This window comes from Moschus berezovskii, chromosome 23 (genome assembly GCF_049115385.1).
Source record: "Moschus berezovskii isolate FMDL1 chromosome 23, NW_MosBer_1.0, whole genome shotgun sequence".
NCBI lineage: Eukaryota > Metazoa > Chordata > Mammalia > Artiodactyla > Moschidae > Moschus > Moschus berezovskii.
The window spans coordinates 19,620,887-19,648,448 of record NC_142482.1 but is presented as its reverse complement, the minus strand read 5'-3'; the positions used below and the strand labels follow the sequence as shown (position 1 = coordinate 19,648,448).

The following is a 27,562-nucleotide window of genomic DNA, read 5'->3' as shown; positions in this document are numbered from 1 at the left end:
AATGAAATTATCTTCATTCCTAGGTAATTATTTCTAAGAGACATGTAGATGTACACTTGTAATTTTTTATCAGATAATGCTGCTGTTCCTTAACCTCTTTACTCTTGGGGTTAAGTGACGTAGTGCTGACACATGGGGGAAATCTGGCCTGTGCAAAACCCCTACTCTAAAACAATCTCGCTGGTTAGGACAGCGACATTCTAGGGCCAAGACTATGTCATCACACAAGGATACAGAATTTCTCCCAAGCTGCCAGCTTCCTCTCAAAAAGCAGCTCCTGTCACCATGCTGATCTTCCCGGAGGTCCGAGACTAGGAAAGTGAGCACCGCGATAAAAGAACAATCTCCGTTTATTAAACATGATTTTTCTGTTTCACCACACACTCCAGAAAAAAAGGAAATGGGGCTGGGAGTGGAAGAAAAGGGGCAGTGGTGGGGGAGAGTAGGCTGGGGGTGGGGTGGGGAGGGGAGGGAGAACGAGAAAACAAAATAAAACAGGTAGGAAGAACATCTCCCTACCCTTATGGGGGGAGAGGGAATGGTGGGGGGGAGGGGGCCAGGAAGCGCTGTACAGAGGGGTTGCCCCCAGCCCACACACACACACCCCGGATATGTACAGTACAAATCCCAGATAATTACAACAGCCAAAGAAGAGAAGAGGAAAGGGGGTCCAGTGGTAGGGGCTGAGGTTGGGAAAGCAAGGAAGGGCACAGGGATAAAATTTCACATATTTACAACTTTTATATAAGTATAAATTTGGCCCCGGCTGGGTGTCTGTGTGTAGGGAGATGGGACTGAAGGGGAACTGTCCATACAAAAGAAAGAAGGGTGGAGTCCGAGAAGTCTCAATACCAAACGCAAGAAGGGATGAGGGGGCAAGGCTGGGTAGAGGCCAGCAGTCAGGGAAGAGGGGGTGCCAAGGAGGGCCTTCTCTCCTCCTATGACCGACCCACCCCAAACCCCGTCCATCCTACCTCCCCTATCCCGCCAGAGAGCTATGTACAGAGAAACACCGAAAAACTGTGGAGCTGGCGGGAGGGAGACGTGGAGGGAGATTGGGGGGGGATGAGAGGGAAGCCCAGCCCTGTCCAACCCCCAGGGGACAGAGTCATGGAAGGGGGCCCCCAACACCGCTCCTCCATCACAGGCCCCCCTGCCCTGGGGGAGAGAGACATGGCTTTTCCTAGAGTAAGTTCCCCCTCCCCCTGGGAGTAGAGACCAAGGGGGGGGGGCACGGGGGCCGTGTGTCAGGGTAGGGCAGATCAGCTAGTCTGTCCTCCCCAGCATACACCCCCCTCCTAAACCCTAACCCCTCCCCTGAACCTCAGTTCCGCCCCACCCAACACACTGGGGGAGGGGGGGGCCTGAGCCCCCTCACCCCGCTCTGGGACCAGCCAAGAGCAGATCAGGTATGGGAAGAAAGGGAGACAAGTCCCATTCCCCCTTTGCCGCCCCCTCCCTGCCCCGGTGGCCCCTCCACCCCATCTGGGTTCTGGGTGGGGAGGGAGAGTATTTGAGAGTGGTAGGAGGAGTTTGTGCGTGCTGAGCCCCCCCAGACGCTCCTGAGAAATCAAGGGGTAACAGGACCCCCTCACCTGGGGTCCCCTCCCCATAACAAGGGGGACAGGGGAGGCCAAAATGGGGCGATGGAGGAGAGTTAGATTGTCAGCTCTGGTTACTGCTAAAAAATCACCCTGAAGTTGAAAGTTTGGAGGTGCCGCACCCCCAGGGTGGGGGTGAGGGTCTGTCCCCCAGTGCTCAGGGGAACGATGAGGCAGAGGATGGGGATAGCACCCCGGAGTGAAGGGGTCTGTGTCCTGGGGCAAGGGTCCTTGGGGTCACAGGGGACAGCACCCCAACAGGAAGGAAAAGGGGGCAGCTGAGGGTCCCCGCTCTCCCTCCCAGAAATGGTGCAGTGGAGGGTGGGGGACTGGCGCCCCGCAAGGAGGCGTTCAGGGAGGCGTCCCGCTGTCCCTCGGCGGCGTCCAGTCCTGGTGGTCGGTGCCGTTCCAGGGTGGGGTGCACAGGGAGGAGGAGGTCTGAGATGCTGGGTGGGCTAGTGGTCTGCGGTGTTTCGGAACTCGCCGTTCTCAGTGATCTGCAGCCGGGGTGGGGGAGGTGGGGCTGGGGGGGCCAGGCCGTTCCAAGGTGGGGCCAGCGTCACACGCGGGTTTGTTGGACCCAAGGGGGGAAGCTGCCTCTCCTGCAAGATACCAAAGAGGAGAGCGCGGACTTATTGAGACGCTTCGCGGGGGCCTGGCTGCCAGCCCCCAAGCAGTGGCCTCCCCCAGAGCCGGCCCACTCCACCAACTGTCCCACCCCCTTCCCCCAGGACACCCCTCCCACCCACATCCTCCTCATTTGTTCTCACCTGTAGGAGAAGGCACATCTTCTGGAATCAGGGAGAAGAGACTCTCACCCCGACTCCTAACTGGGGTCTTCAACCCCAGGAGTCACACCAGGAACCCAATTCAAAAGAGGTCAGTTTCCTATCTCACCCCCAAGCAAACCCTGGCACCTTGTGCTGCCCAGGGCCCCCTCCCAGGCCACCGCCAACCTGAGGTGGGAACTTAGTGCAGAGGGAACAAGGAAAGGCAGTACAGCAAAACCTCATTAATCCAAACCCCCATGGATTGGAATTTTTTCATAATTTGAACAAAAACTGGGCTTAAGTTTTCCTTTATCTGTGAAGAAAGAGTGTGCTAAGCAAATTAATAGTAGAAACATGTCTGTGGGAGGGAATATTTAACCTATACCAGAAAACAGGCTTTTCAATCCTATCTACTCATTAATGCATGCTCCCTGAGGGCCTCGAGTGGAAAAGCCTTGTTCATGGAGTTCTACTTACTGTATATATTCTGAAGACATGCATTTCATTAAACAGATACTGTCATTCAGTTTTTTCACTTATTCAGAGTGGCCATCTCCTCAAATACAACATTCTAAATTAGAGAGGTTTAACTGTACTGGGGGGAAGGAACGGGATTCAGGGAAGTGATGTGGGAAGGAAAAAATACTGTGGGAGGGCTGCCTCTCTCTCATGCTGATGTCAGAAAGGAAGGACCAGGAGCTCCTGCAGAGACGCAGCATGCCCCAAGCTCTGTGTCCCCAGGAAGCAGAAGGACTTCGTTCCTCTCCACCCCCACGTTCCTTTAGTTCCCTCACCCTGGGCTCCCAGTTAGAGGGTGAGGGGGACTCCCACCCCTGGTCCTATTCTACCCCTTCCTACCCTTCCTGGACCAACTCCTGTCTCCTCCCCTCAGCTCTGGCTTCTGTTCCTCTGCTGGGAGCAGAGAAGAACACCATGTATTCTATGCTTCAGGTTGCTCATTTGGCTTTTAAAAATACAGACATAAAATTAATTTTTACGTTAATGGTTGAGTTGCAGAGGGACCAATACCTGAAGGGGGTTTAGAAAAAGTGTCCAAATTATTTCCTGGGATATAGGGCATTGAAGCCTAGCAACCGAGCTGTGTCTGACCGAATCGCTAAAGACGTAACAACATTCCAGGCAGAGGCTCCTGGATTAGTTCTCCTCACCTCTCAGAAGGTCACCCAAACCCAAGATTTAAGCAAAGGTGCCCTCTTAGCTACTGAGTATCTCCCACACTTTCCAAGAGTCAGCAAGAGAGGAAATCACGTGTGAGTAGGGCATCCTGAGTGTGGCAGGAGAGCAGGGGAAGGAAACCTCAGACTCCCTTCCCTCTGCTTGTCTGCATGCCCCCTACACCCCCAGGGACCCAAATTTAGAAAGGAGATAAATTAGGGTGCCATTATTCATTTTACAAAAGAACACCACAGGAGTCCTTTAAATGGTAAGGTCCCCTGGTGCCTGGCAGCATCTGTTTTCAGCTCACTAACTACTTTGACAGAGAGGCTGGGCAGGCAGAGAGTTAAAATTACAGTGTGAGGAGCCACTGCCCACTGCAGATCCATCCTGCAGAAAATAAAGCCTCTCAGAAGTGATGTCACTGGTTGACAGGTTCCCATTTACTGGCTTTTCAGGTAGGATTCTGTGTCCGGCAAGGCCACTGGGTAGCAGGAGAGGGGGAGTGAATGGCATTAGCAGCCCCCAGCCAAGCATCTCTGCCTGAAATCAACACGGCTACCAGCCCATGATCTTATCTAGGAAGATATCTCCTGCCACTGCCAACTCCCACACCATGCAGGCCGGTCCACATTCCTAACATCCATCAGGATCTCCTTTCTCGATCGTTCTCCTTGCTCCACTCACCCTTACTGTCTTGACATCTGAATAGCACCCTTTCCAAGCCCCCCAAAGTCTCCCTGCCTTAACTATACACTCTTAACTCCCACCCAGCAGGGCTGAATAGGAGCCCCAGATGCTGTCTACCTCACAGGTGAGGGGTGGAAGAAAGAAGGGCTCTCCACAGAAATAGGGGGAGGGAGAAGGAAGAGGAGACCCCAGCCTACCTGCTGCAGCCAGCACAGCCCCTTAGCCAGTGCCCCCCAACCCAGCGTCACCACCCCTCCTTAACAAACCCTACCCGCAATGTCCCAACCCCCAAGGACGCTTTGGTGAAATGGGGGGTGACAGACATACACTGGAGAGGTCAGAGGAGGAGGCAGGGTCAGGAGGAGGTGCGGGGAGGTTGTGTGGGGAGGTGCTGTGATCTAGGGATGTGCAGGTGTCTAAGGTAAAGTGCTTGGTAGGGGGCAGGGGTCCCTGAAAGGTTCTGGGAGGCGGCAGGGAAGTGCTCTGGGGCAGTGCCTGGGAAGATGGGTCAGCGCAGGTGTCCGGAGGGTCGCATCTGGGGAGGTCCTCAGGTGTGGGGGGCAGCCGTGAACCGGGGAGGGGCTCTGGAGAGTCAGAGGGAGTGGGCTTCACGACCAACCTGCAGTGGTCCGGAGTCACCTCCCCCTGTGTCCTCCGCCCGTGGTCAAAGCGGAACCAGGAGAATTACCTGATGAGGAGCTGCAGGGGGAGAGAGTGGGGTCATGGGGTCAGGAGCCTTGGTGGTTCTAGGGGGGAGCCTGGAGGTCAGAGCAGAGGAGAGAGAAGCATGGGTGGGCAAGTGAGCCTAACTGGGGGTAGGAAACAGGGGTTAGGGGGTGGGAGGGAAGTCCTAAAAGCTAACTGGGGGGAGAGAGGGCGGATGGCGGGAGCTGGGGCAGTCGGGCAGGTGTGAGGACCAAAGGGGGAGCAGGGCTGAAGAAGGCGGGCTGGGCTTTAAACACAGGCAGAAGGGGAGGGCTCAGAGTGTGGGGCTGGGGGGTGGGCTTCAGGATCCCAGGACCTGGGAAGAGGCCTAGAAAGCTGTCAAAGACAAGGAGAACTGAAGGGCCCAGGAAGTAGTGGTGATGAGCACCCCCACAGCCCCAGGGCACCTGCTGGAGCTAGCACCCAGGGCTCTGCGCTGGTGAAGCACCGCCTCCAGCCCGGCCTGAGAGGCGCTCAGGGAGACCGCGCCCCCTGACTCACACGGGGGCCAGCCCAGAAGGGGCGGGGGCCAGGACTCGGGTCTGGGGGCAGAGAGACTGAGGTTCTGGCTGGAGGTCCTGAAATACTGCTGAGCAGGGGAGGCAGGGTGGGGAGGTACGGGTTGGGGGGGGGGTGTTGCTGACACTGCCAGGAGTGACGAAGGCACAGACGACGGGATGAAGATGGGGTCGCGGGGACGGCCTGGAGCGGCCGCCAGACGGACGGAGGACAACGGGAGAGACGGCGGTGATGGGGCCGGGGTGGCTGGCGCAGTGACCGCACGAAGGACAGTGGGATGGATGGGGATGGGACACGGAGAAGATAAATGACATTGTAATTTCCACCTGAGCGTCGAGCAGCCTCTTCTTGGGTTCAGGCAGCGGCTCAGCCATGGTGGGGTGGTCCCGGCGCAGCTCCTCCTCCACCAGCATCAGCCTGAAGGGACGGGCTTCAGTGGGGTTAGTGGCGGGCACAGACAGGGAGCCTGCCCAGGGAGATCCTGACCCTGGGAACCCTGCCACTCTCTCGAGAAGCTTTGGCACTTTTCTCCCCTGCACTCAGAGTCCCTCCATTCCTCCAACTCCCAGAGATTGCCCATCATTCACTCGCTTTCAGGAATGCTTGCATCTCCCTGCTAAGGACCGCTCTCTGTGCCCCGGGGGCCCCACCCACCAGGCACACAGCACTCAGCACTCTATCCATGAGCAGGCCCTTCCACAGACACTGCAGCTGAAGATCTGGCTTCTCCTTCCCCTACACCACCTCACGAAACTGAGACTGTCTCCAGGGCAGCCCCTGGACACCCCTGGCCCAAGAGAGATCTCTACAGTCATCACTCCCAGCTTCTCTCTACCTTCAAAGAAGGTTCTCAAGGTGATTTCTCATAAAGGATATCACAGAGTGGTTTTCAAAAAAGTCTCAAGTCAAACTTTTCTAATTAATCTTCCTCAAAAATACACTGAGAATGGATGGCAATGGAGCTGGCCCTGGTTGGAGTGGGGTGTGGGGTCCTAACCAGCTCTCAAGCTAACTGACCCCCTTGCTGAGACACTTCCTGTGGAGCTCAGGACTTGGCAGAGCACAAGGGAGAATGAGCGTCATTCCCTTCCTGACGGAACACCTTTCCAGGATGGGAAGATAAGGGGCTACTGTGGCTAAGGGACCTCTGCTTAAATTTGGGGTGAGCATCATAGACTGGCTTGAGAATAACCAGAAACACAGAGATGGTTGGACAGTAAGAGGTATGTTTCTAAAGGCTTCAGACGTTACTAGGAGAGAGAACCTCTCTCCTAGGTTTAGTAAAGAGAGATTTAATGCACTGAGCATGAGGTTTCTCTCCATCTAGTAACGGTGGAGGAGGTGGCATCCCTAGGAGGGCGGTGGGCTTTCCTCCGGGTGTCCTGAGCTGGGGGGGGGACTGGAGCGGGGCTCGCTGGCCCTCTTTGGCCTCAGACTCTCCCTCACCAGCCCTCCCCGGGCCGCTCCTCACCTGCCGATGATGCTTTTGATCTGGGAGTCCTTCTCCACCTGCTGCTGCCGTAGCCTCTTCTCACTCTGCTCCAGCCGAGCCTGATACTGCATCAGGATTTTGCTGGTCTGCTCTTCCTGGGACAGCAATCTCCGTTCATACTCCTCCAGCTTCCGGTTGGACATGTGCAGCCGCTCCTTCAGTGAGTGGATCTCCTCCTCATACTCCTTCACCTGCCCGCCGGGCACACGACCCCGCACTGTGAGGGGGGCAGGGCCTGACCGTGCACCCAGCCTCTACCCTGCCTGCTAAGCAAAGCACTGTGCGGTGAGGGATCCTCACCAGTCTCCTCCAGCCCTTCCCTGGCCTCTTGATCTCCCTCTCTCTCTTTCTTTCTTACACACACACTTTTAAGAAAGTCCTCCCATGGGGCTGAGGCTACCTCAAGACATAACAAGACCATGGACTCCCCCACCCTAGAGGTATACACATGCCCTCACGTGTGCACTTGGACACGGGAAAACCCACACAGGAGCCAAACAGACTCATGGACACGGTGGAAGGCATTTTGTCTTTAGTTTGTTAAATGGTGCTGGAAATAATTTATAATAAGGCCTAAAGATATTCTCTTAGCTCAAGTCTATCTATGTCAATCCCAACATTTTTCTTTGCTCAGAGACTACTTCTCCCCCAAAACCTCTCTGCTCCCCCAGTTGGAATCATGTATCCTGTATGTATAATTTAACCCTGCAGTCACTCTCTTCTTCAGGGTCTTTGTAGCAATGGCTCCCAAGCAGCTTTCTGCTAAGTGAGTAAAGGCCAGAGCTTTGACTGACTTTTGGTTGGAGCCACCAGCGGCTGAGTCTGGACAGTCTTCCCCACATGCACCACTTTTCCGCATGAGACCTCTGACAGCTATCCCTCTGTCACCGGTGCCTGTGGGACAGTGACTGGGGAAGCCGTGCATGGCTCAGAGTATAACTGCCCTGCCCTCGCCCAGTGGATCAGCTCCCACTGCCGGTGCAGTAACTTCCCTCCTGAGAAGTCACAGGAGCCAGGGCTTATGCTCTCCCTGGGGAGGAACATGGAGGCAGTCTAATACAGAGCATGCTTCCCCTGACAATCTAGCATGTGTGGAACCCACAAAACAGAGCTGGAAGGGCTTTTCAATGGACTGATTGTCTGGCCTCCCCTCAGAGGCTGAGGGCTGCTCAGAAGGGGTCGGTCTTTGTCCTTTCTTCTCGTAACTACTTGGCCCCAGGTGTTGCCCTGGGAAGGGGCTAGAAGCCTGCCCTTTGGGTAAAGGTAATGACAGGGCTCGGGGCGGGGACGGCCCCCCGTACCCTGTCCAGTCGGCTCTCATCCATAGACTTGGAGTACTCCTTGAGCTTGTACTCTTCCCGCTCGATATGGGCGCTCTCAATGTCAGCCGACAGGTGAGGCATGTTGGAGACCCAGGCCACTGTCCGCTCGGAGGCTGGCATCGTGGGGTTCAGCGTGGATGGCGTCTGGGAATGCTGGGGCAGGAGAGGGGAAGGAAGGTGGAAGGAGGTGGGTGCTTTCAGAGGCAGGGAGCGTGGCCCAAGGAGACGTGAGTCCCCCCACCGATCCCCTCATGAATGCTGTTCTTATCACATCTCCCCTGGGAGCCCCAAGAGGGCAGGGAGGCCTGTCTGTTAACTGACAAGCGCACAGTGCCCAGAACAGCACGTGGAGCAAAGCAGCCCTCTGTGCACTTTGTTGAATGAATGAAAGGAAGTGAGAAAACTGACTTCAGACCACAGACAGTTCTGCTCCCCTTGACCCGTCTCCTTCTCCCCTCCCGTTCGCCTCCCCTCTGGCCCTCACACCCATCCTACCTGCTTGGTGATGGAGGGCTTGAGCCCCCCGCCTCCGCCGCCGCTGCCCCCGCTGCCCCCGATGCTGCCCTCCTTGCTGAGGCTCTGCTGCCGTGGGCGGGCAGGGCCGTAACTTGGCTCTGGAGACTGCAGCAGGTTCCCGCTGGACGGCCGAGGTTTCTGGGCAGCGCTGACTGTCAACTGCTGAGACTTGCCCCTCTGCAACGGGGGCGGCTGGCCCCCGCCGCCCCCGCCACTGCCCGCACCACCACTACCGCCTGCAGGCCCTGAGGGGACAGGCCTCTGGGGACCAATGGTGATCTGGGGAGGGGACAGCATGTGCTGCAGGTTGTCCTGGAGTGAGAGCTGCCGACGGGTGAAGTCAGTGCCAGAGGGTCCAAACTCATCACTGTAGCTGTGGCTGTGAAGGATGGAAGCGGCAGGGGGCTTAGGGACCCCTGAGGAGAGGTCCTCACTCTTGCTGTAGCCGTGAAACGGGGCAAAGGTGTCCCCTGGGGGCTCTCCACCTCGGTGGTGGTGGTGGTGGTGGTGGTGGTGATGGGAGGAGGGTGGGCCGTGACCACCGCCCCCTGCATGGCCCCCTGGGGGGCCTGGCCCATCAGCGGCCATGTGGAATAGAGGATTCTGGAAGGAGAGGGGGATGCGCAGTTGCTGGGCAGGGACACCGTCTGTGGTGACGCCCATCTGGCTGAGGCGCATGCCAGCCGCCGTGATGGACGAGCCACTCCCCTGGGAGAGGCGGCCAGCAGGCGCAGGCCGCAGCCCCAAAGCCGCAGTCAGGGAGGCCTGGCTCGAGTGCAGCAGGTCCCCGACAGCCGCCAGGTTGGACACACTGCTGCTGTTGAGGCGGCCGCCGGGCCCGTCGCCCTGCAGGTCCAGCATGGAGACGCTCTTGTTGACGCTCAGCATCTTCTGCTCCGGCTCCGTGATGTCCGAGCTGCTCGTGCAGTAGGCAGGGGAGGACCGGGCCAGGGGTGGGCGGCTGACATAGAACAGGTCTTTCCCCCCACCAGGTGGTGGTGGTGGGGGCTTCTCCTTGGTTGGGGAGGGGAGGCGAGCCATGTCCATAGAGCTGCGGGAAGTGAAGGGAGCACGCGAGTGGGAGGTCAGCGCGGGCCACCTGCAAGTGAGCCTCCGTGGCCAGCGAAGGCCCGGGGTGAAGAGGGGCCACAGGGCAGGCAGAGAGGGCGGCGGGCGGGTGGCAGGGGTGCGAGAGAAACGGGGGGATGGGCCTCCGGGAAACGGGGGCAGATGCGGCAGCAGGAAGAGGGATGAGGGCAGGTCTGGGCAGACGTGGGGGAGATGAGGGTGCATGGAGAAGGCTGGGAGCGGGCGGCAGACGGCAGAGAGCAGAGGGCGGGGGAGCGCAGAGCCCCTCACCTGTTGAGGCCTCGAGCCATGAAGGACTGAAGGTCGATGGAGCTGGAGAAAGATGCAAGAGGGGCGAGCACAGGCAGAGAAGGAGAGAGGGGGCGGAGGTCGGACATGTGGAGGCGGGCGGGGTGGCGGATGGGAATGGTATCATGGAGAGGAGGGGCAGGGTGGGCAGGGTCTGCAGGGTCCCGGCGGGGACTAGGACAGAGCCATCTGAACATCCTGACACCGGTGGCTGGTCCTAGGGTACTGGCTGAGCCCCTGCCCGGGGCAGGCCGAGGGACCCCCAGGCTCACAGCACGTGGTGGAGCTAAAGGGATATTTTCGGCAGGGGGTGCTCTGAGTTGCTTGCTTCCTCTGACTTTAAAAGGCTCTCAGCCTAACCACTGACTGGACCTGTCTCCTTACAGTTTTCTCTATGAAAACATCTCTCTTTCCTTTTTTCAAGTCCTCGAGAGAGGCACATGGACCCAGGAGTGTATCCGGGACAGAAGTGCGGGCTCCCAGGGCTCACCTGTTGAGGTCCCGCATCATGTAGCCCTGCATCTCGGCCGAAGGGCCCCGCAGCACCACGGGCTGAGGCCGGGGCCGCTCGCTCTGCCGGCTCGGCTGTCTTTGGATGTTGGGGTTCCTCAGAGCTGTGCTGATGTCGTTGAGGAGCCGGGGCAGTGGGCCCAGCTTCAGGAGGGCTTCCTGGAAGGGGGAGGCTGTTACCCAGGGGCCTCAGAGTTCAGAAGAGGGGAAGGTGTCTGAGCCTGCAAAGTGGCCATGACATGTCCGGGACCAGAAGGGCAGCAGAATCTGCTCAGGGGATGGTCTATGGGCCACAGGAGCCTCTGGAGACCTAAGGACCAACCAAGGGGCCCGTGCTGACCTTGCTGAGCTGGGGCAGCACCTCCCACAGCAGGGCGTGCAGCGTGGAGAGCTCTCGGCCCAGGTCGATGTAACCCTCAAAGCTACTGCTGTTAGTCAGCGTGTCCAGGTTGGAGATCTCGTACAGGAACTGCTGCATGGACCCCCACTCCAGCTCCAGAAATTCATTCATGAAGCCCAGAAAGTCCTCCTTTGAGGTAAACCTGGCCAAAGCATCCAGAAGGTACAGGTCACACCCAGAAGGCCCCAACCCATGCCTGACTCTAGGGACTCAGGAGACCCTTCCTGCCAGCCCCACCCGACCCGTGGCCTGAGGCTTCCCTCACTTGGAAAAGTTGGCCAGGTTCTGGATGACCTTGGCGATGAGCGTGAGGGTTCTCGAGGTTTGCTCATCTGGGTACTCCTGCATGAGCCCGAAGAGACTGGGCGACATGATGGCCGGGCAGAGGAAGCGCAGGAAGAGCGAGGCGCTGATCAGCCGGTCTGCGATGTCCTCCCGGCCCCGCTCTGCACAGCGCAGTCGCCAGGACGCAAACACCTCCTTCAGCTCCCTCGGGAACACGCTGGCGGGGAGGGGCAGGGAGACAGAGAGAAAGAGAGAGAGAGAGAGAGACCGGGACTGAGCCCCAGAGACCCTCAGCTTCAAGGGAACATGCTGAGGTGGGTGGTAGGAGGTGAGGGTGCAGAGACAGAGGTGAGAGTGACAGGGCGCGAGGGAGGGCGCGCAGGAGGAGGACGGGGCTGAGGAGGGAGAGAGGGCCGGAGGGAAGGAGGTGGAGGCCAGGCACACATGGGAGAGAGACAGCGCGTGCGCCAGAGAGACAAGGAGAGCAGGAGGAGAGAAGACGACACCGGGAGAGACAGAGATGGAGAGAGGGGGTCACTTGAGGCACAGGGGGCTCGGACCCCCAACTCTTCTGGACTCCAGGGGAATGGGGATGAGGCACCCCAGGCATGGTCCCAGTCCCAGGAACGGCTCAGAGTTCACCCCCCACCTCCCAGGTCCTCCTCTGCAATGTCCCATTGACACCTTAAACTTCGAACCATGGAAAGCAGAGCTGAGCGTCGCCCCCACACCTCCAACCTCCACTGAGTTCCCCCTCCACTCCCTGGTTCTGTCAGTGAGGCCACTGGTCGCCCGGCCACCAGCCTCAGCCTCAGGACCCCCACAGACACGGCCCTTCCTTTCCAATTAGCTGAGAACACCCGTTGGTCCTCTCCGCAGAGGGTCCTTACAGCGGCCCCTTTCTAACTTTTCCTGCCAGATCCTGACTCAGGATCTGATTTCCATGCCTGACACAGTAACAGCCCCCAACTAGCCTGGACTTCATCTCCCTATCCAGTCGCCTCCGCACCCACCTCGACTGAAGGCCTAACCTTCACGGCCACGATACTGCATGGCGCCCATACCGTCACAGGCGTCCCCTGACCTACCAAGAACTCAGGCTCCCTTACCAGGCAGTGAAGGCTTCACACGCTAACTCTCCTCACCCTGTCCAACCACGCGGCCCTCCATTCCCCACTGAAGGGAGCCACATGCTCCACTAACCACTTCTGCCTGCTGCCCCAGAACCTCTCGCCCTCATGCATGGGTCTGCTCCACAGCCTTCTCCTGAGGCAGCTTCTCAATCCACCGTGTTCTATAGGTCAGAACCAGGCCCAATCTTCGAAGCCCAGCCCAGAAGCACCTCTCCCATGAAGCCGTCTCTGCTCATCTCCAAGTTCTGCCCTCTCTGACCTTATGTGTGGAGGCGGGATGGAGGGTCCCTTCCTTGGAACTTAACACATACTACACTGTTCCTTGGCTTTCTGCGTATCTAATATCCCGACCCTCTGCTGCAGGTCCTCTGAGGGCAGAGGCCAAGTCTCACAGCTCTCTGTCTGCTCTATAGCACTGAGCACAACACTTTGCCCACAACTGGTTCTCGGGTCTCTTTGAAGATGGACAGATGGATGAACAGATGAACACACGACTCCCCAACCCTGGCCCCCCAACCCAGCGTTCCCAGTCTCACCAATGGGAGTTGACCACCTTGCACAGGGCCAACTCACAGCACATCCGCAGGTTGGCCTGGTGCTCAGCCAAACTGGATGCTGTGCACTTGATGGGGTCCACCTCACAGTTCTCCTCAGATTCATACAGAGCGCGGATGAATTCCCCTGCGGGGTTGGAGGCACACTGGGGGTCAGTCACACTTTCAAAGGGCAGAGACAACTGGGCTTTGGGGAATCTCAGAATCAAGCTGGAGGCTGGGGACTCTGGGTCTGGAAGCATCAAGCTGAGGCAAAGTGGACTTGGGGTCTGGAGGAGCTGTGTTTAGGGAGAAGGCCTGCAGTGGGGCCGTACCGATAGCATCCTTGAGGTATTTCTGACCAATCAGTCTCATGTACTCTTCTATGGCTTTAGTGGCGAGCGTGTTCTCGCGGAATATGAGGTGTTCTCGTTCCATGAACCGGTCCACCTCGGACATGGCCATGTCTGAAAGGAAGTCCTGGAGTCCAGGAAGAGCCAGGGGTCAGCCTCTATTCAATCCAAGCTCATGAAGACACACATGCCCTCCCCTTACTGTCCCCACAAGCAAGCATCCATGCCCAGGTCGCCTTGTCCTGAGGGCCCAGCACTCACCTTGGCCTTGCCCGTACTCTGCAGGATGTGAACCAGAGCACTGGCGACCTCCTCCTTGCCCTTGACGTTCAGGGCGGGCTCCAACACCGCACAAAGCATCCGATAATGGTTGGTGACGTACTCGGCAAACTCTTTATACAGCTCCATGGGCAGGATGCTCATCGTCTGGTAGCGTGCTTTCAGCCGCACCGCTGGGCAACCTCCTTTGCCCTTGCCCCCTGAGCCGCCCCCAGAGCCCCCTCCCCCACCCGAGCCCCCCACACCCCCAGAGCCCCCACTGCCCGTCGGCAGGGTCACAGGGTACCACTGCTCTGTGAAGTGGCGCCCAGCCAGGGTGGCCACGGGCACAGTCACCAGGCCAACATAGCCTGCCTTGTCCTTCTTGCGCTTTTTGTCTGAGTCACGGTATAGGTGCAGCCGCAGGGCCCGGACGGCTGGCAGGTTGTTGAACTCGAAGTGCTCACCCCAGAAAACGGTGTCCCCCGAGGCGGAGCGGGGCTTAGAGGTGGTGCGTGCATACAGCATATCATCCAGGCAGAGCTCACAGTAGTACCGCTTCTTGGGGGGCAGCTCCCGGGCCTCTATGATCCACAGCTTTAATACGTTGTCCACCCGGCGGCTGTTGTCCTGGCAGGGTAGGGTGGGTGAAGGGGAAGGGCCAGAGAGCCAGAGACACCAAAAGAGGAGAGACAGTCAAAAACCCAGTCTCTGAGACCAACAATCACAGGGTTGAGAAGGTGTGTGTGGAACTGAACCTTGTCCCCCTCAAATTCGGTCTACTCGGAACCTGGGAACGTGACCTATTTTGGAAATATGATCCTTGCAGATAAAATCACATTGACATGTGGTCAATACTGGATTTAGGGTGGACCCTAAATCCCATGACTGGGGTCTATGTGGAGAGGGAAATTTTGAGACCACACACACGGAAAGGAGATGACCCCGTGAAGATGGAAGTAAAAATTTTGCAGATGGAGCTGTAAGTTAAGGGATGCTGGAGACTGCTGGCAACTCCCAGACAGTATGAAGGGGAAGGGGAGGATTCTTCCTAGAGCTTCCAGAGGAGCAAGGCCCTGCCGACACCTTGATTTTTGACTTCCAGTCTCCTGACCACCAGAAAATAAACTTCTGTTATTTTAAGTAGCCTAGTCAGTGGTAGTTTGTTACAGCAGCCAGAGGAAACTGATATAGACTGAGCTCATACATCAGTTGATAGAATTTGTATTGGGAAAATATTTTGAAAGTTATAATAATAAGCCCAAACTATTAAGATGGAATTTGAACAGGAGAACTGAGGAGTCTTTTAAAGACAATCAGAAGTTAATTGAAAAAAAAAAAAAAGGTATAAATGCAAAAGGTGAGAATCTACAGTTAATGCAAAAAGGGCCTGGAGGCTGACAATGACCAGTGAGGTTTCAGTGTGAAAAGAGCCTGGTATCTGGACTCTGCAGGGGGGAAGATTGCAGCATCTTGGGTCTAGTTTTTAAGGAGGACATTGACAAACAAGAGTCTCCACAGAGGAGCTCACTGGAAGCTGGGACACAGAGAACAGCAGACGGAACTGGGAGCATTTCTCCTGGGAAGAACACAGACTCACAGAATTCCTGAGCCAGAGGGACCTTAGAGATATTCTGCTTCAACCCCATTCCTACCAGTTGTACAGAAAAGAAACCATGGTCTCGAGATTCAGCTACGTGACCAATCTATGTGTCCTACAGAAACACTGCAAGCGGGGGCTGGGTGCCCACCTGTCAGGGTATTAGGGGAACATCCCTGCTTGCAGGGAATATGCACTGGAGAAAATTGCAGAGCTCTGTCAGCTCTCAGTCTATGATTTCTATGGAAAGGAAATATCATAAGGCAGAAGAAAACAGAAACGGGGGGTCTTCTCCTACTCCTCCACCTGCCCCCCGCCCCATCCCACCCAGGCCCCCGGCCCCCTGGACATCGTCCCGTCCGTGCCATCTGGAGCCCCAGACGTGCAGTACCTTGTTGGGCTTCACTGCCCGCTGCAGGTTCTCGATCCATTTGTCCCTTTCGGCGGCAGAACGACAGGCAAAGCATTTTGTTCCTGATGACGTTGTTACCTGAAGAGGGGTGCAGGGTCAGAGAGGCTCTAGAAAGGAGAGGACTCCCTAGGGCTGGAATCACCCCACCATCTCTTCCTCCCGGCCCATTCCTCCTTCCTTCCAGCCCCAGAAGTTTCTGTTTCCCTGACATCCCACCTCTGCCACCTTCTCCAGGCCTCTCTGCCTCCCTCTCCTGGACCCCCACCCTTGGGCCCGCCCCAGCCCCACACACCCAGTACCTCAAAACAGAACTCCTGGCCCAGGATGGAGCTGTGCACTGGCTTGATGATGGAGTCTTCATCCAAGTTGAGCTCCAAGGCCTCAGCCGCGCTACTGGGACTCAGCAGGGACTCGTGAGAGTGCGACTCCTTAAAGCTCTGCATCAGCCGGGCCCTGGCAGGGTAGGGGTCCAGGAGGGGGGATCAGGGCCCAGCCTGCTTACAAATCCAGAGGGCTGCATCGCCAAGCGGGCTCTAGGATGGACAGAGACCTGGGGAAAGCGCTCCTACACCCACTTCCCACAGACAGAAACCCAACCTGTACCAGGGAAGGACATAAGGGGTGTGAGACAAAGCCCCTCCCCTCGGTCCACCACCTAAGAGGTTTGAATACTGGGGACACCTAGAAATATTTCAAGCCAGAAATGACCCATGGCAGGGAAAAAAAGGAAATAGGTGGGCTTTGGACAGTTCTAGATGGGACTTCTAGGTGATCACCCCTCTAAAAAAACCCCACAGCTGTGGGAGTCTTGATTCTTGGGAGTCAAGAATTAGAAGTACAAAGATGTTGGTCTGGGCCTGCCACATAGGTACTACCTAAAAAAGCACTTAATAAATCCCAGAATGAACGAGGTAAGAGAACACATTTTAGCTAATTGAGGAAATGAATGAGGGAAAACAGTAAGAAATGCAAGAAGGCTGTGGGCAGAAATCTGAGAACAGGAGCACGGGTCTGGCAGTGAGGACTAGGGAGGCAGAGAGGGGAAGGAGAAGAGGGAGAGGGGAAGGTAAGAGCAGAGTCAGGGCAGCAGGAGGTGTGGAGAGCCCTGGAGTGCCGCGGAGGGCACAGAGGGCAGGCAGGGGTGGATTCAGGAGGGGAGTGGAGGCCGGGGCTACAGGACAGCAAGCCCCAGGAGCCATCGAGGGGATGAGGAGTAGAGAGCAGCAGGGAAGGGAGGGGGAGCGCGGGTGTGGGAGCCTCCGTGGAGCTATTTATAGCAGCCCCGTCATCTTGGGCTCCATTGCCGTCAGCGCGACGCTCCCCCGGCCCCCCGCCCCCGCGGCCAGGAATACCAGGCCCTCACCCCCTGCCGGCCCCAAATCCAGCTCCAGGGACATACAGGGGGAGGGGAAGGTGTGACTCACCTAGCCCAACTCCCTACCTGCCCTGCCTCAGGGGCGGCCAGACTGGGGGAAGGAAGGACAGGTTTCTCCCCTGGGAGGAACCGGGTGAGGGGGGAACCCAAAGAGGGACCCAAAGAAGCAGACCCCAGGAGCAAACAAGGTTTCCTTCCAGCCCAGCCCTGGAGACAGTGCCCTCTGGACCATCTGCGGCCTTCCTCCTCAGGCTCAGTCCGTGATGAGCCCTCCAGCCTCCCCTCCCCAGCTGTGGACCTGCACACCTGTGCCGCCTGCCCTCCTCCACTCGCTCCAAGCGCACCTGCCCAGCCCCGCCCCCCTTGCCTGGGCCCTCCACCCAGACCCCACCGGCCCCTCCCAGCCCACAGCCCCTTCCCCATCCTCTCCCGGGTTGCCACTCCATCTCTGTCCTTCTGGGCAGCTCCATCCACCCCAGCCTGGAGCCCGTCCTTCCCCGGCCAGGAGAGTCCCTCCTTGGCTTCACCTTCATCCCCTTTCCAGCCCTGCTCCCCATCCTCCCCCCCACTCCCCACCTCCTGCTGCTCCTCCATTCTGGCCCCTTCCCTATAACACCTCTCAGTCAGTCTGAAGCCATCAAGCTCTGCACTCTGACAGCACCCACAGAATGGGCAGTGGGCACTCCAGAGCCCCCTACTCTGCATCCAAATCATCCCACCCTGGTCCAGCCCACTTCAGACCCCATACCTGTCATGGTCAGCACTTCGGAAGCGAGGCAGGATCTGGCGGAAGCTACTGGTCCGGTCAAGTTTGGGTTGTGACTTCGTGCGTTTGATGGAGCTTTTTAGCCTCCGGCTCAAGAAGCCTTGCTAGGTGGGGGGAAATGGGGATAGGGGTGGGTCGGGGTAGGGTTGGTTCCACCTGCTTACTGCTCGACTGGTAAAGAGCCCCTGGATGAAGGCGGGATGGGGGAAAGGGAAGTCTCCAGGGTGAGAAAAAGGGGACAGGAGCCCTGCCACCAGTCTGTCTTCCTTTGCTCCCACGGGTGCGAGTGCACACACAAACACACACACACCAGCCCAGAGAAGGTGGGAGGGCTGGTCTGAGAAGCAGGGGGGCAGAGCAGGAAGGGGGAACCAAAGAGGTGGGGACACATGCACAGACTCTCTCTCCTGCCCCTTTCTCACAACCCGGGGGCTCCAGCTGGGACTGGTGGGGAGAGGACCAGCTGAGCCACATCTGGCAGGGCCTTCACTCACCGAGGGCCGGAAGGGTGCAGCGGGGGCGGCCTCCATGCTGTACTGCTTCCCCCCTGGGACACTCTTCCTCCTCGAGCGACCCAAGTGGTATTCTGGAGGGGAGGAGAGGGCCGGCAGGGACGTGGGAGGGGGTCATGGTTCCTCCGGGTCCACCCTGGCCCCAGCACATCTGCCCCCTCCCTCTGCCCCTCAGCTCCAGCCTCACCTACCCCCCGGGAAGCAGCAGGAAGAGCAGCGGCGGCTGAGAGGCTGGCGGCGGGAAGGAGGGGGCAAGGAACCTGAGCCAGAGCCCCCAGAGGGGGATGGGGTGGGGGGCCTCAGGCCCATGACTGGGGTTGGGGCTGGCAGTCAGCAAAGGGGCATGGCTGAGAGCATCAGTAAAACTCCAGGAATAAAGGACACCAAAGAGCCACAGAACCTAGGTTCTTGGTGCCCACACCCCCAGGAAGGGGTCAGCTGGGGGAGAAGTCGGGTTAAAGGTCATGGGCCGGAGGCAGGCTTTCCTCCTCTTTCAGCTGGGCACATCTTCCCCCCCAACCCCACTCCTGAAAGCCCTGTCTTTCTGGAGGACCAAGACTGCCTCCCATGACCCCCTCCTTGGCCTGGAGGGGGAGGTCCTGGAAGGGACCTGTGCGGAGTGGAAGCGGAAGCAGCCTGGGGACAGCAAAGGGCAGCGGGGAGGGGAGAAGGGGCTGGCTCCACGTGCAATGCAGAAGCAGGGAGTCAGAAGGGAAGGGGGAAGGGGAAGGGGAAAAACGCAGGGGAGTGGGGATAATGGGTAGTGGGCACTCGGGAGACTCCCAAGTGAGGGCAGGGCGAGGAGGAGGAGGAGGAGAGGTGAACGCAGAGGAAGCTCGGATGGCTCTGAGTCTGGAGGGGTGGCAGCTAGGAGGAGGGAAGCTGAGGTTCTGCTGCCAGGGAATTGAGAGGGGCTGAGGAGCTAGAGGAGAATGAAAGTGGGGGGATGCCAAGCTCGGGCTCCAGCTCCAGAATGGCTGCCCAGGCCTGGGCTCCCCCCTCAGCCCCACAGTCACCACTGCAGCCAATGGGGGGGCAGGTGCTGCATCAGGGGCGGGGCTACCATCTCCACAGCAACAAGAAGCTACAGGCTGGTGGGGGGGGGACCGGAAGAGCTGCCTGTTAACCCTCTAGCGTCCAGAACAAGGGAGACAGAACAGCCACAGCTTCACTGTCAGCTTCCTGAACTGCAAATCGCCTGCAAATTGCCCAGCTTCCCCATGCCTCTAAAACCCAGGAGATCTACACACAAAAATGTGGATCCCATGACATGGAAACCCTTGTCAGGCCCTCAGCAACACAGAAACATACACTGAGCTGTGTAGGGAGAGAGACATAGATACACGATAACCACAATACGAAAAGTAAAAAGGAATCTAGGTGCTTATGAGACATGCAGAGAATGGTGAGTTGGTGGTGCCACAGGTCCACATCCTGAGGCCCTGGGGCCCACATACCCCACACAACACATGTTTAGACATATGTGAGCACTGAAGCATGGGAGTGCATACTTGACCCTGACACCCTGACACACCATGCTGGTGTGGACCTGGGGCCCAAGTTCCTTGGGCAGTCATGTAGGCAGCACATTACAGAAAAGGACATTTAACCCAGAGACCCACACAGGGCCCCCACACAGGGGAGGCCACTTTAACCTCTAAGACACATGCTTGAGTAATTCTCAAGCATTATCAATCATGGTCACATGATTCTGACCGCATCAAGGTACCCCCATACCCCCAAAGCACAAGCATCCTTCATTCACAGGAAAAGTACAACCACAACCACTCTATCTCAGGACAACCCCTTCTTCCCCAGCCCTTTCCTGACTCCGACACAGGAGTCCCTGGTTGCTACCAGAATAAAGAAAAACCAAGGGACAAATGCATTAACTACCCTTCTGTTACACACTCAACAGTGCATCTAAGGGTTCAGGGCATTTCCTTCCGAAGTCTTTGCTTTTCTCAGGTCTGCTTGCCTCATTCTCATGCCAAAGAATGCAGTTCAGCCATTATGTTCATATAAAAGATCCTGTAATAAAGGCAGAAAGTCTAACTTCAAATCGACTAAAATTCTGCTTTAGAACTAAACAATTAACAGAAGGAGAATGGATTTGCTAATTGGTTTGCTTGATTCTTGGAAGTAATATAATCTTACACGTATAACCAAGTACTAAGAGGTACAAGGAGAAGGCAATGGCAACCCACTCCAGTGTTCTTGCCTGGAGAATCCCGGGGAAGGGGGAGCCTAGTGGGCTTCCGTCTATGGGGTCACACATAGTCGGACATGACTGAAGTGACTTAGCAGCAAGAGGTACAAACTCATATTTAAGTCAGAGGTACACAGAGACCACATACGCATGTGCTTACAAAGACCCCAATGAAAAAAAGGAGCAGAAACACAGAGGAAAGGGGGCAGGGCGACAGAGACACAGGCTATCCTGTTCTTAGTGCTGCATGCAGTGACACGCACAGAACACACGCCCCAGGCCCATGTCCACGCAGAGAGCAAACCTGAAAAGCACACACCGAGATCCTGGGCCTCCACGTCCCATCCCTGCACGATGTATACACGCGTGCACACGCATAACAGCCACCTACACAGACCCGTAACACAGGCATTGTGCACACACCCACACATGTACACACCCTGTATACACACACAATTGCACTCACTCACACACACAGCAAGGGCTTGCACTCCCACCTCTCCAGCCTCTCTAATCTTGCCATCACCCACAGAATCTCCCCCTACCCTCCAATCCCCCAAACCGCTAACGTTCCCTTTGGCCTTTCTTCCCAGTCACACCCCGCTGGCAGCTCTCAAGGGGAGCCCCAGAGGCAGGCTGCCAAAGTAGGTGGAGAAACATAGCTGGAGAGAGAGCAGAGAAATGGGGAGGGGGCAAAACTCTGGGCTGGGAACGGGCACCTCTACCAGCAGGTCCTGCTGCGCCAGGCCTCACTGGGAGCCGGCCTCTAGGATGGCTTCTCCTGAGCCAGCCAAGCCTGATCCTACACAGCCTACACAAGCCAAAAGCCCGGCCGCCACTCTCCTCTCAGCGATCACTTCACGGAAGGCCTGAGTCTCTCTTGCCCCTGCACTGCCTCCCCACTTCCAGGCCCCTTCTCCACCAGCTCCAGCAAGTTCCCTACCTCCTCTCTCCTCTCTTCTCACCCTGACTCCACTAAGTCCCAACTGCCCAACCCCTCTTCAGCCATTCCCTCTCCTCGCCAAGCCTCTCTCAGTCCTCCTCTCCCCCACCTCCCCGCTTTTCCTCTTTATCCCACTCTGTCCCTTTTCAGCTAGCTTTCCTGTTCCCACTCCCTAATGGAGCAGGGGCTCACACCTGCTAGCCCAAAGGTGTTTCACACATGGTAGGATTCCAAAGAACACACTCACACACACTCTCTCCCACCACTTGCATACCACCCACATCCAGACACGCCCTGGACACCCATGCTGGGACTGACACAGATACCCAGGCCAATGATGGAACACACATGCAAAGACACACACCTGCCACCAGGGACACAGCAATCCTTCTCATGCAGTCACACATCCCCACATACAGGAGACTGACAGAAGGTGAGCCCCAGCCAGGGACACATTCTCAGGGTCAGAGGTGACGGGCCAGTACGGCCAAGGGCTGCCCCCCAAGCCGCGGGCAGCCCAGCAGAGCCCTAGGTAGGAAGCAAGCCGAGGCAGCCGAGGGCAGGAAAGGCTGCAAAAGGCTGGCTGCACATGTGTACGCGAGGAACGGGCCCCCGTGTGCACATGGCACTCACACACAGGAGACACAAGCCTAGACACCGACACACACGCGGACACTGGGGCTGCCGCCTCCACCGCGGGGCTCCAAGACCACCCTACACCGGCCGCCCCCGCGCGCTCCGGAGACCGGCCCCCCAGGCCAGTCTCCGACCCCCCCTCCGCTGCCCCCCGCCAGTTACCATAACTCCCCCCACTCGGCAGATGCAGCGAGAACATGCGGAGCCGCCGCCGCCGCCGCGGCCTCCCCACCCCCGCCCCGCCCACGCACACGCGCGCCCCCAAAGCGCGGCGCCCCCCGCGAGCGCGGCGCCCCCCCACGCGCTCCTCGTCCGCCCGGCCCCGCCCTTACCTCGCACCGCCCACCGGGGGGGTCGGGGGTGTCCCCGGCGGGGGAGGGGCGGGTGCGGCGGGAGAGGGGGCGGCGCGGCCCGGCTCGCGCCGCCCGGCGCGGTGGGGGCGGCGGCGGCGGGGCCCGGGACGGCCGGGACGGCCGCGCGGTGACGGCCGCGGGAACGGCTCCCTCCGCCGCCGCTCCCGCCGCTGCCGCCGTTGCCCGGGCCCCGCCGCCGTTGCTAGGCGACCGCTGCTGCCGTGGCCGCCTCTGTCACGAGCCCCGTCGCCCGGAGACAGCGCGAGAGAGATGCGGGAGGGGGGCGAAGGGACCCCCAAAACCAACCGGGCCTCCCACCATCCCTTCCTGAGCTGGACCCCCCATCGAAACCACGGAGGGAATGAGGGGCGGCGGCTCCACCCAGGAGAGGAGGAGCCCTGAATGCCGATGCCCCTTGAAGGTCCGGCGACCTCTCCTGGGCTTGAGAGTCCACAGCCTCTGCACAGACCTTCTCGGACCCGGGCCCCCAGGGTCCCCAGACATAGTTTCCTTGCACAGTCCCCACTCCCTTCACACATCCCACGTCCCCCTGAGAACCCCAAACGTTCACCAGCCATCAACTCTTTCACTAAACTCTCCACCGGAATATGTATACCCCTGGACCCCCTCCCAGCCCCTACTGAACTTCCAACACAAACACCTCCACACACCATCCCCAGTTCCAAACATACATGAGTGCCCTCCTCCCTAACACACAAGAGACCCACACGAGAGACCCCAGACCCTGAGGAGTGACAATAAGAAGATAGAAGGGGAATATGTGGGCAGAGACACCCACCACCAGATATATAACAAACATGCTCCATAAGCATGTGACTATTCTGGCCTGGACACACAGGTATGCACACATGGACACAAACCTTTCCCAGGCATGGACATGACTGACTCTCTCTCTCTCACACACACACACAGATGTGACAGACATCACACACATTCTCTATACACATTCCACCACCACCAGCAGCACCACCTGGCTTTGCCTCGCATAAATGTGCTACCCACACGCCCCCGTGGTCAGAAGTTTCCATGACAATGATACACACCCCTGGCCAGCGATCCACCCAGGGTCCCAGAGTTGGCCCCCAAGTGCAGTAAGGCCTGAGCCTATCAGAGAGGGCTGAAGGGAGCCAAGGGATGGAGACAGGCCACTGGCTCTACAGAAGAGAAACTGGAAGCCTGGATCCCTGAGGGGAGAGGGGGTGTTGGTAGAATAAAAGGGTCACCAGGGGTTGAGGGGATGAAGGACCTGGGCCCTTGGTCCTAGAAGGGGGACACAGTGGTAGGGGGCAGTGACAAGGGGGTTTCTGGGGGCTGAGGGCGTCTCTCTGCACCTTGGCTGCAGATCTCTGTTCTCTGCCTTCATCTCCCCTCACTGTTCCCATGGAAACCTTTTAAGCGAACTTCTCAGGAAGACAAAAATCTTTTTTTAAATGACTAAAGAGGGGGGTGGAGGGGGGGCAGAAAGAGGGAGGGAGGGGAAGAGACAGATGGAGAGAGGGAGAGTTGGAGAGACAGACTGAGCACATAGCTCCACAGACAGACAGAAAGGAGATGAGATGGGGGTATGACGGAGTTCCACGAGAACAGAGGGGAGAGGCAGACGACCCAAGAGCGATAGAGAAAATAAGAGAAATCGGGGAGGAAAGCGGAAGAGGGTGACAGAATTGCAGAAAAATAAAAACAGCTGATGAGAAAAGGAAAAGGGGGCAAGAGGGAGGGTCCACAGGCCAGAAGGTCTGGGAGAAGACTCAGGAGCGTGGGGGGTGGGGCAGAGGTCTGGGGGCAGGGCGGGAACTAGGTCATTCTCTCCAAGATCCCAGACCCAGGCCGGGGACGGGCAGGGTCAGCCACACTCGGACAGGAAGCGAAAGATCTAAGGAGACTATTTTTACAAGCACCGGGGAAACAGTCAAACTTCGCTGCTGGAGAGGAAAAAGAGAGCGAAACAGCGAGGACCGCTGAGGCCTCTCACCCACAGCCTGCGTCCCGCTCAGACCCCAGATGAGTAGGCCGGCTCTGCCCGGGCTCCCACTCGGTGCGAGACTTCGTCTCCGCCCCCTCCCGGCCCCGGACGCCCCCTCCCCTGCACCCAGGGCCCCGCAGCCCCCTCCCCGCGCCTGTCCGGGGCACGAGAGCCTGCTCGGCCGCCGTACCATGCTCGCCGTGGGGCCGCCCCTCCACCGGCACGGAGACCGTGCGTCTCAGCAGTTTGTTGCGACTGGACTCGCTCCTCCGGTCCCGGATCAGAAGGGGGTGTATCTAGGGGATGCGGTGGGGGGGGGGGGCGTCAGACCTCGCGGGCCCAGGCCATCCCTCTTCTTCCTCTTCCCCACCAGAGGAGGATGAGCCTCCCTTCCCACCAGCCTGACCACCTGCCCCCGCCCCTCCATACTCTTTTTAAGTGTCTCGGGGTGAGTGGATTTCTCGTTGCCTTCTCTCTCCGAGTCTGCTCCCTCATCCTCTCCCGTCCCACCCTCCTCTTTTCTTCCACCATGTCTTTTGAAACACCCTCCAGGGAATCCCCGCAACCACTCTGGTCTTTGCTGCTCCCCAAATCCACTTTCCCCTTGACCTTCAGTTCCTCCATTCTCCCTGTTTTCCTCCCAACCTCCCACCGCCCTCACCCCCTTCCCTCCCTCCGTGGCTGTCACGGGGGTAGCAGAAGCTGCATTTATAATCAGGATCCACAGCTTGTCTCCCTCCCACGGCCAGGCTTGCGGCCAGAATGGGACCCAACCTCCCCACTCCCTAGAGAGCCTGGTCACCTCCCCACCACCTTTCATTGCCTTCCATGGCCCCCCCTTCAGCCTAGCTCACCTCCCTTAGCCATTACCTCTCCCTAAGGCTCATCCCCAATTCTCCCTGGCCACCTCTTTCCTAACCTTCCCCTTTCCACCCTGCCAATCTCCACCCCTTCAAGAACCACCAACCCCACTCGTCCCAGCCTGGGCTCCACAACCCAGCCAATTCCAGCTCCCTGTGGCCCTGCACACTGCCATTCCAGGACCCCCTCCACACCGTTCCTACCTCAGTTGCTAGCCACCAGTCCTCTGGACCTGTCTGTCCCCATCTTTTTCGTTCCTTCACTCTCCCACCCACTGTCCAACCTCTTCATTCTCACAGTCTCCAGTTCCACCATTCATCCTACAGACCCCAAACGCTTGGCCACAACTAGTGACCATTCAAACTGGCCCCAGTGCCTAACACTTGGACTCCCCAAACCACCTTTCCCTTGAGCCACCATGTCCTCCCCGGAAGAAGCTTCAGCTTGACTCTGTACCTGGGAAGCTGTCTACCCAGGCATCTCTCCACACTCACTTGCCCCCCAGATTCCTCGAAACTCTGGTTAACCTCAACTCCAGTTCTAACCCTGCCTCACTACACCCTTCCCAACAGCTTTTGGGACAAATCTCGCACCACCTCTCTGGTCTTGCAGGTTATCCTATCACTCTCTAAAGCTTACCTAAATCACCCCCCACCACCTGAATCACACCTCTGGGGATCCATTCTTCATAGTCACATCTCCTGTTTCCTCCGATGGATGCTCTACTGCTGACCTGGCTCCAAAATCAGAACCCACACTCCCCTGGGTCTCTAATCATACTGCATGGCTGCCACCTCCCACGAGGATGCTCTGTTCATTTCACATCTTCCACTTTGGCTGGTCCTTGCCTCTATCCCACTCTGACTCCTTTAGACAACTTCCCATATTCCCAGTTCCCCTCACCCCCCAGGCGTCTCTTCCCTCATATTCCTTCCCTGTGTCCCTGGAGAAAGCCCTCTCAACATCTCTCTAAACCCTGATCTCAGGCTCCCTGTCTTCACCACCATCCAGGCCCAGACCTACTGCTCTCTATCGTCTCTCCTCGTACCCTGCAGCCCCTTCCCAGTTCCCTTAGAGACCCCACTCTGAGTCCATGCACTCTGCCCCATGCCAGGAAAAGGATGGGGAGTAGTCAGTGATGAGGCTTGCTCAGTATGGGGAGAGGAGAGGGAGATGTTCCCTCCAAAGTGATCCCCGTGTCTTCACCCTCCTCCAAGCTCTTTGGTTTCCCTTTCCTAGCCTAACCTATCCCACAATAGGAGCAGGGTGAAAACAGAAGGCACCCCCAAATCTTTAGAACCACAGCTCTTCCCCATCACTGTGCATGGCCCTCAAAGACCCCCCTGGCCAAGGGGAGAGAACCCCTGCCCCTTCTGACATCTCAACCCAAGTCTCAAGGCCACCCTCCTCCCACCATTTGCTAGTGTCTTTCCTTTTGCCATCTCCGTGTCTCGCGTCCCTTTGCAAATGAGGATTCTCCCATCCTTCTCTCACATTTTCCCATGCTACCCAGAGGTCTCTTCCCAGCCTTCCCACCCTGCTCACCTCGTCCTCATCCAGCATGAGAAGCTGGTTCCCCGAGATGATGCAGAACCGAGGGTTCCAACCAGGACGATCATACGGGGAGTGAACGTATTGGGTTCGGTGCATAGGGGGTCCCCGTACATCTAGGGGGCAGAGATATACAGAAACCATAAGGGAAGCTCTATGCATTCAGGGGACAGAAGAAGAGTCCATAAAGGGGGACAAGGGGCCCCCACCCACCTTGAGGAGATCATAGAAGGGGGTAAGGCCCCTAGAAACTTTAGAGGAACAGAAGATAAGCTTCTCTGGCTGGGGCGGTGGGAGCTGAGGGACTCAGTAGACTTGGCAGAAGAAATACAGAGGAGTGGTTCAGAGGGGAATGATATCCTGACAGAGAGAGTACAAGTTTGGAGGCAGAGAAAGGGGAAGGAGCTCTCCATCCACTTCTGAAAAATCAAAAGGCTGAGGGTCCAGCAAAACTGGCAGAAGAAAAATACAGGGAGGTTGGTGGCAAGTGTCTGGGAAGAGGGAGGGCAACCAGATAGCTGCAGAAGACAAGGATTTGGAAGGTGGCCCCACCCATCTGCAAGAGACTAAGAGGAAGCCTACAGAGCTGTGGGAAGAAGGATGGGGATGTAGGAACATTTGGGTCATGAGACTAAAAGCTAAATGTCTAGAAAAGAGAGGGAGTGAGGAGCTTACTTGTTCCCAGGGTCAGAATCCCGAGAGGGCCTCCTCTCCTACCTC

General features: G+C 57.8%; 1 protein-coding gene across 6 annotated transcripts; it reads right to left on the bottom strand.

Moving 5' to 3' along the window:
* Window positions 1–349: 349 nt before the first annotated feature.
* SYNGAP1 (synaptic Ras GTPase activating protein 1) lies at window positions 350–26,954 on the bottom strand. Of its 6 annotated transcripts, XR_016036039.1 has the most exons (19): window positions 26,837–26,954; window positions 24,621–24,726; window positions 18,288–18,379; window positions 17,776–17,897; window positions 15,952–16,105; window positions 15,632–15,730; window positions 13,644–14,270; window positions 13,365–13,509; window positions 13,033–13,177; window positions 11,344–11,580; window positions 11,019–11,220; window positions 10,659–10,837; window positions 10,151–10,192; window positions 8,771–9,842; window positions 8,255–8,428; window positions 6,933–7,144; window positions 5,788–5,878; window positions 4,857–4,936; window positions 2,075–2,203 (listed from the first exon to the last, which is right to left on the bottom strand). XR_016036039.1 is itself a non-coding variant. In XM_088831173.1 (18 exons), exons 1-18 carry the CDS (start codon window positions 26,939–26,941, stop codon window positions 2,057–2,059), a joined length of 3,951 nt encoding a protein of 1,316 aa, XP_088687299.1. In that variant the 5' UTR covers window positions 26,942–26,954; the 3' UTR covers window positions 350–2,056. The 6 variants fall into 6 exon arrangements, 3 of the variants coding, with proteins under 3 accessions (XP_088687299.1, XP_088687300.1, XP_088687298.1); XM_088831173.1 differs by lacking the exon at window positions 4,857–4,936 and having other exon boundaries at window positions 350–2,203; XR_016036040.1 differs by lacking the exon at window positions 10,151–10,192.
* Between the last annotated feature and the right edge of the window lie 608 nt (window positions 26,955–27,562).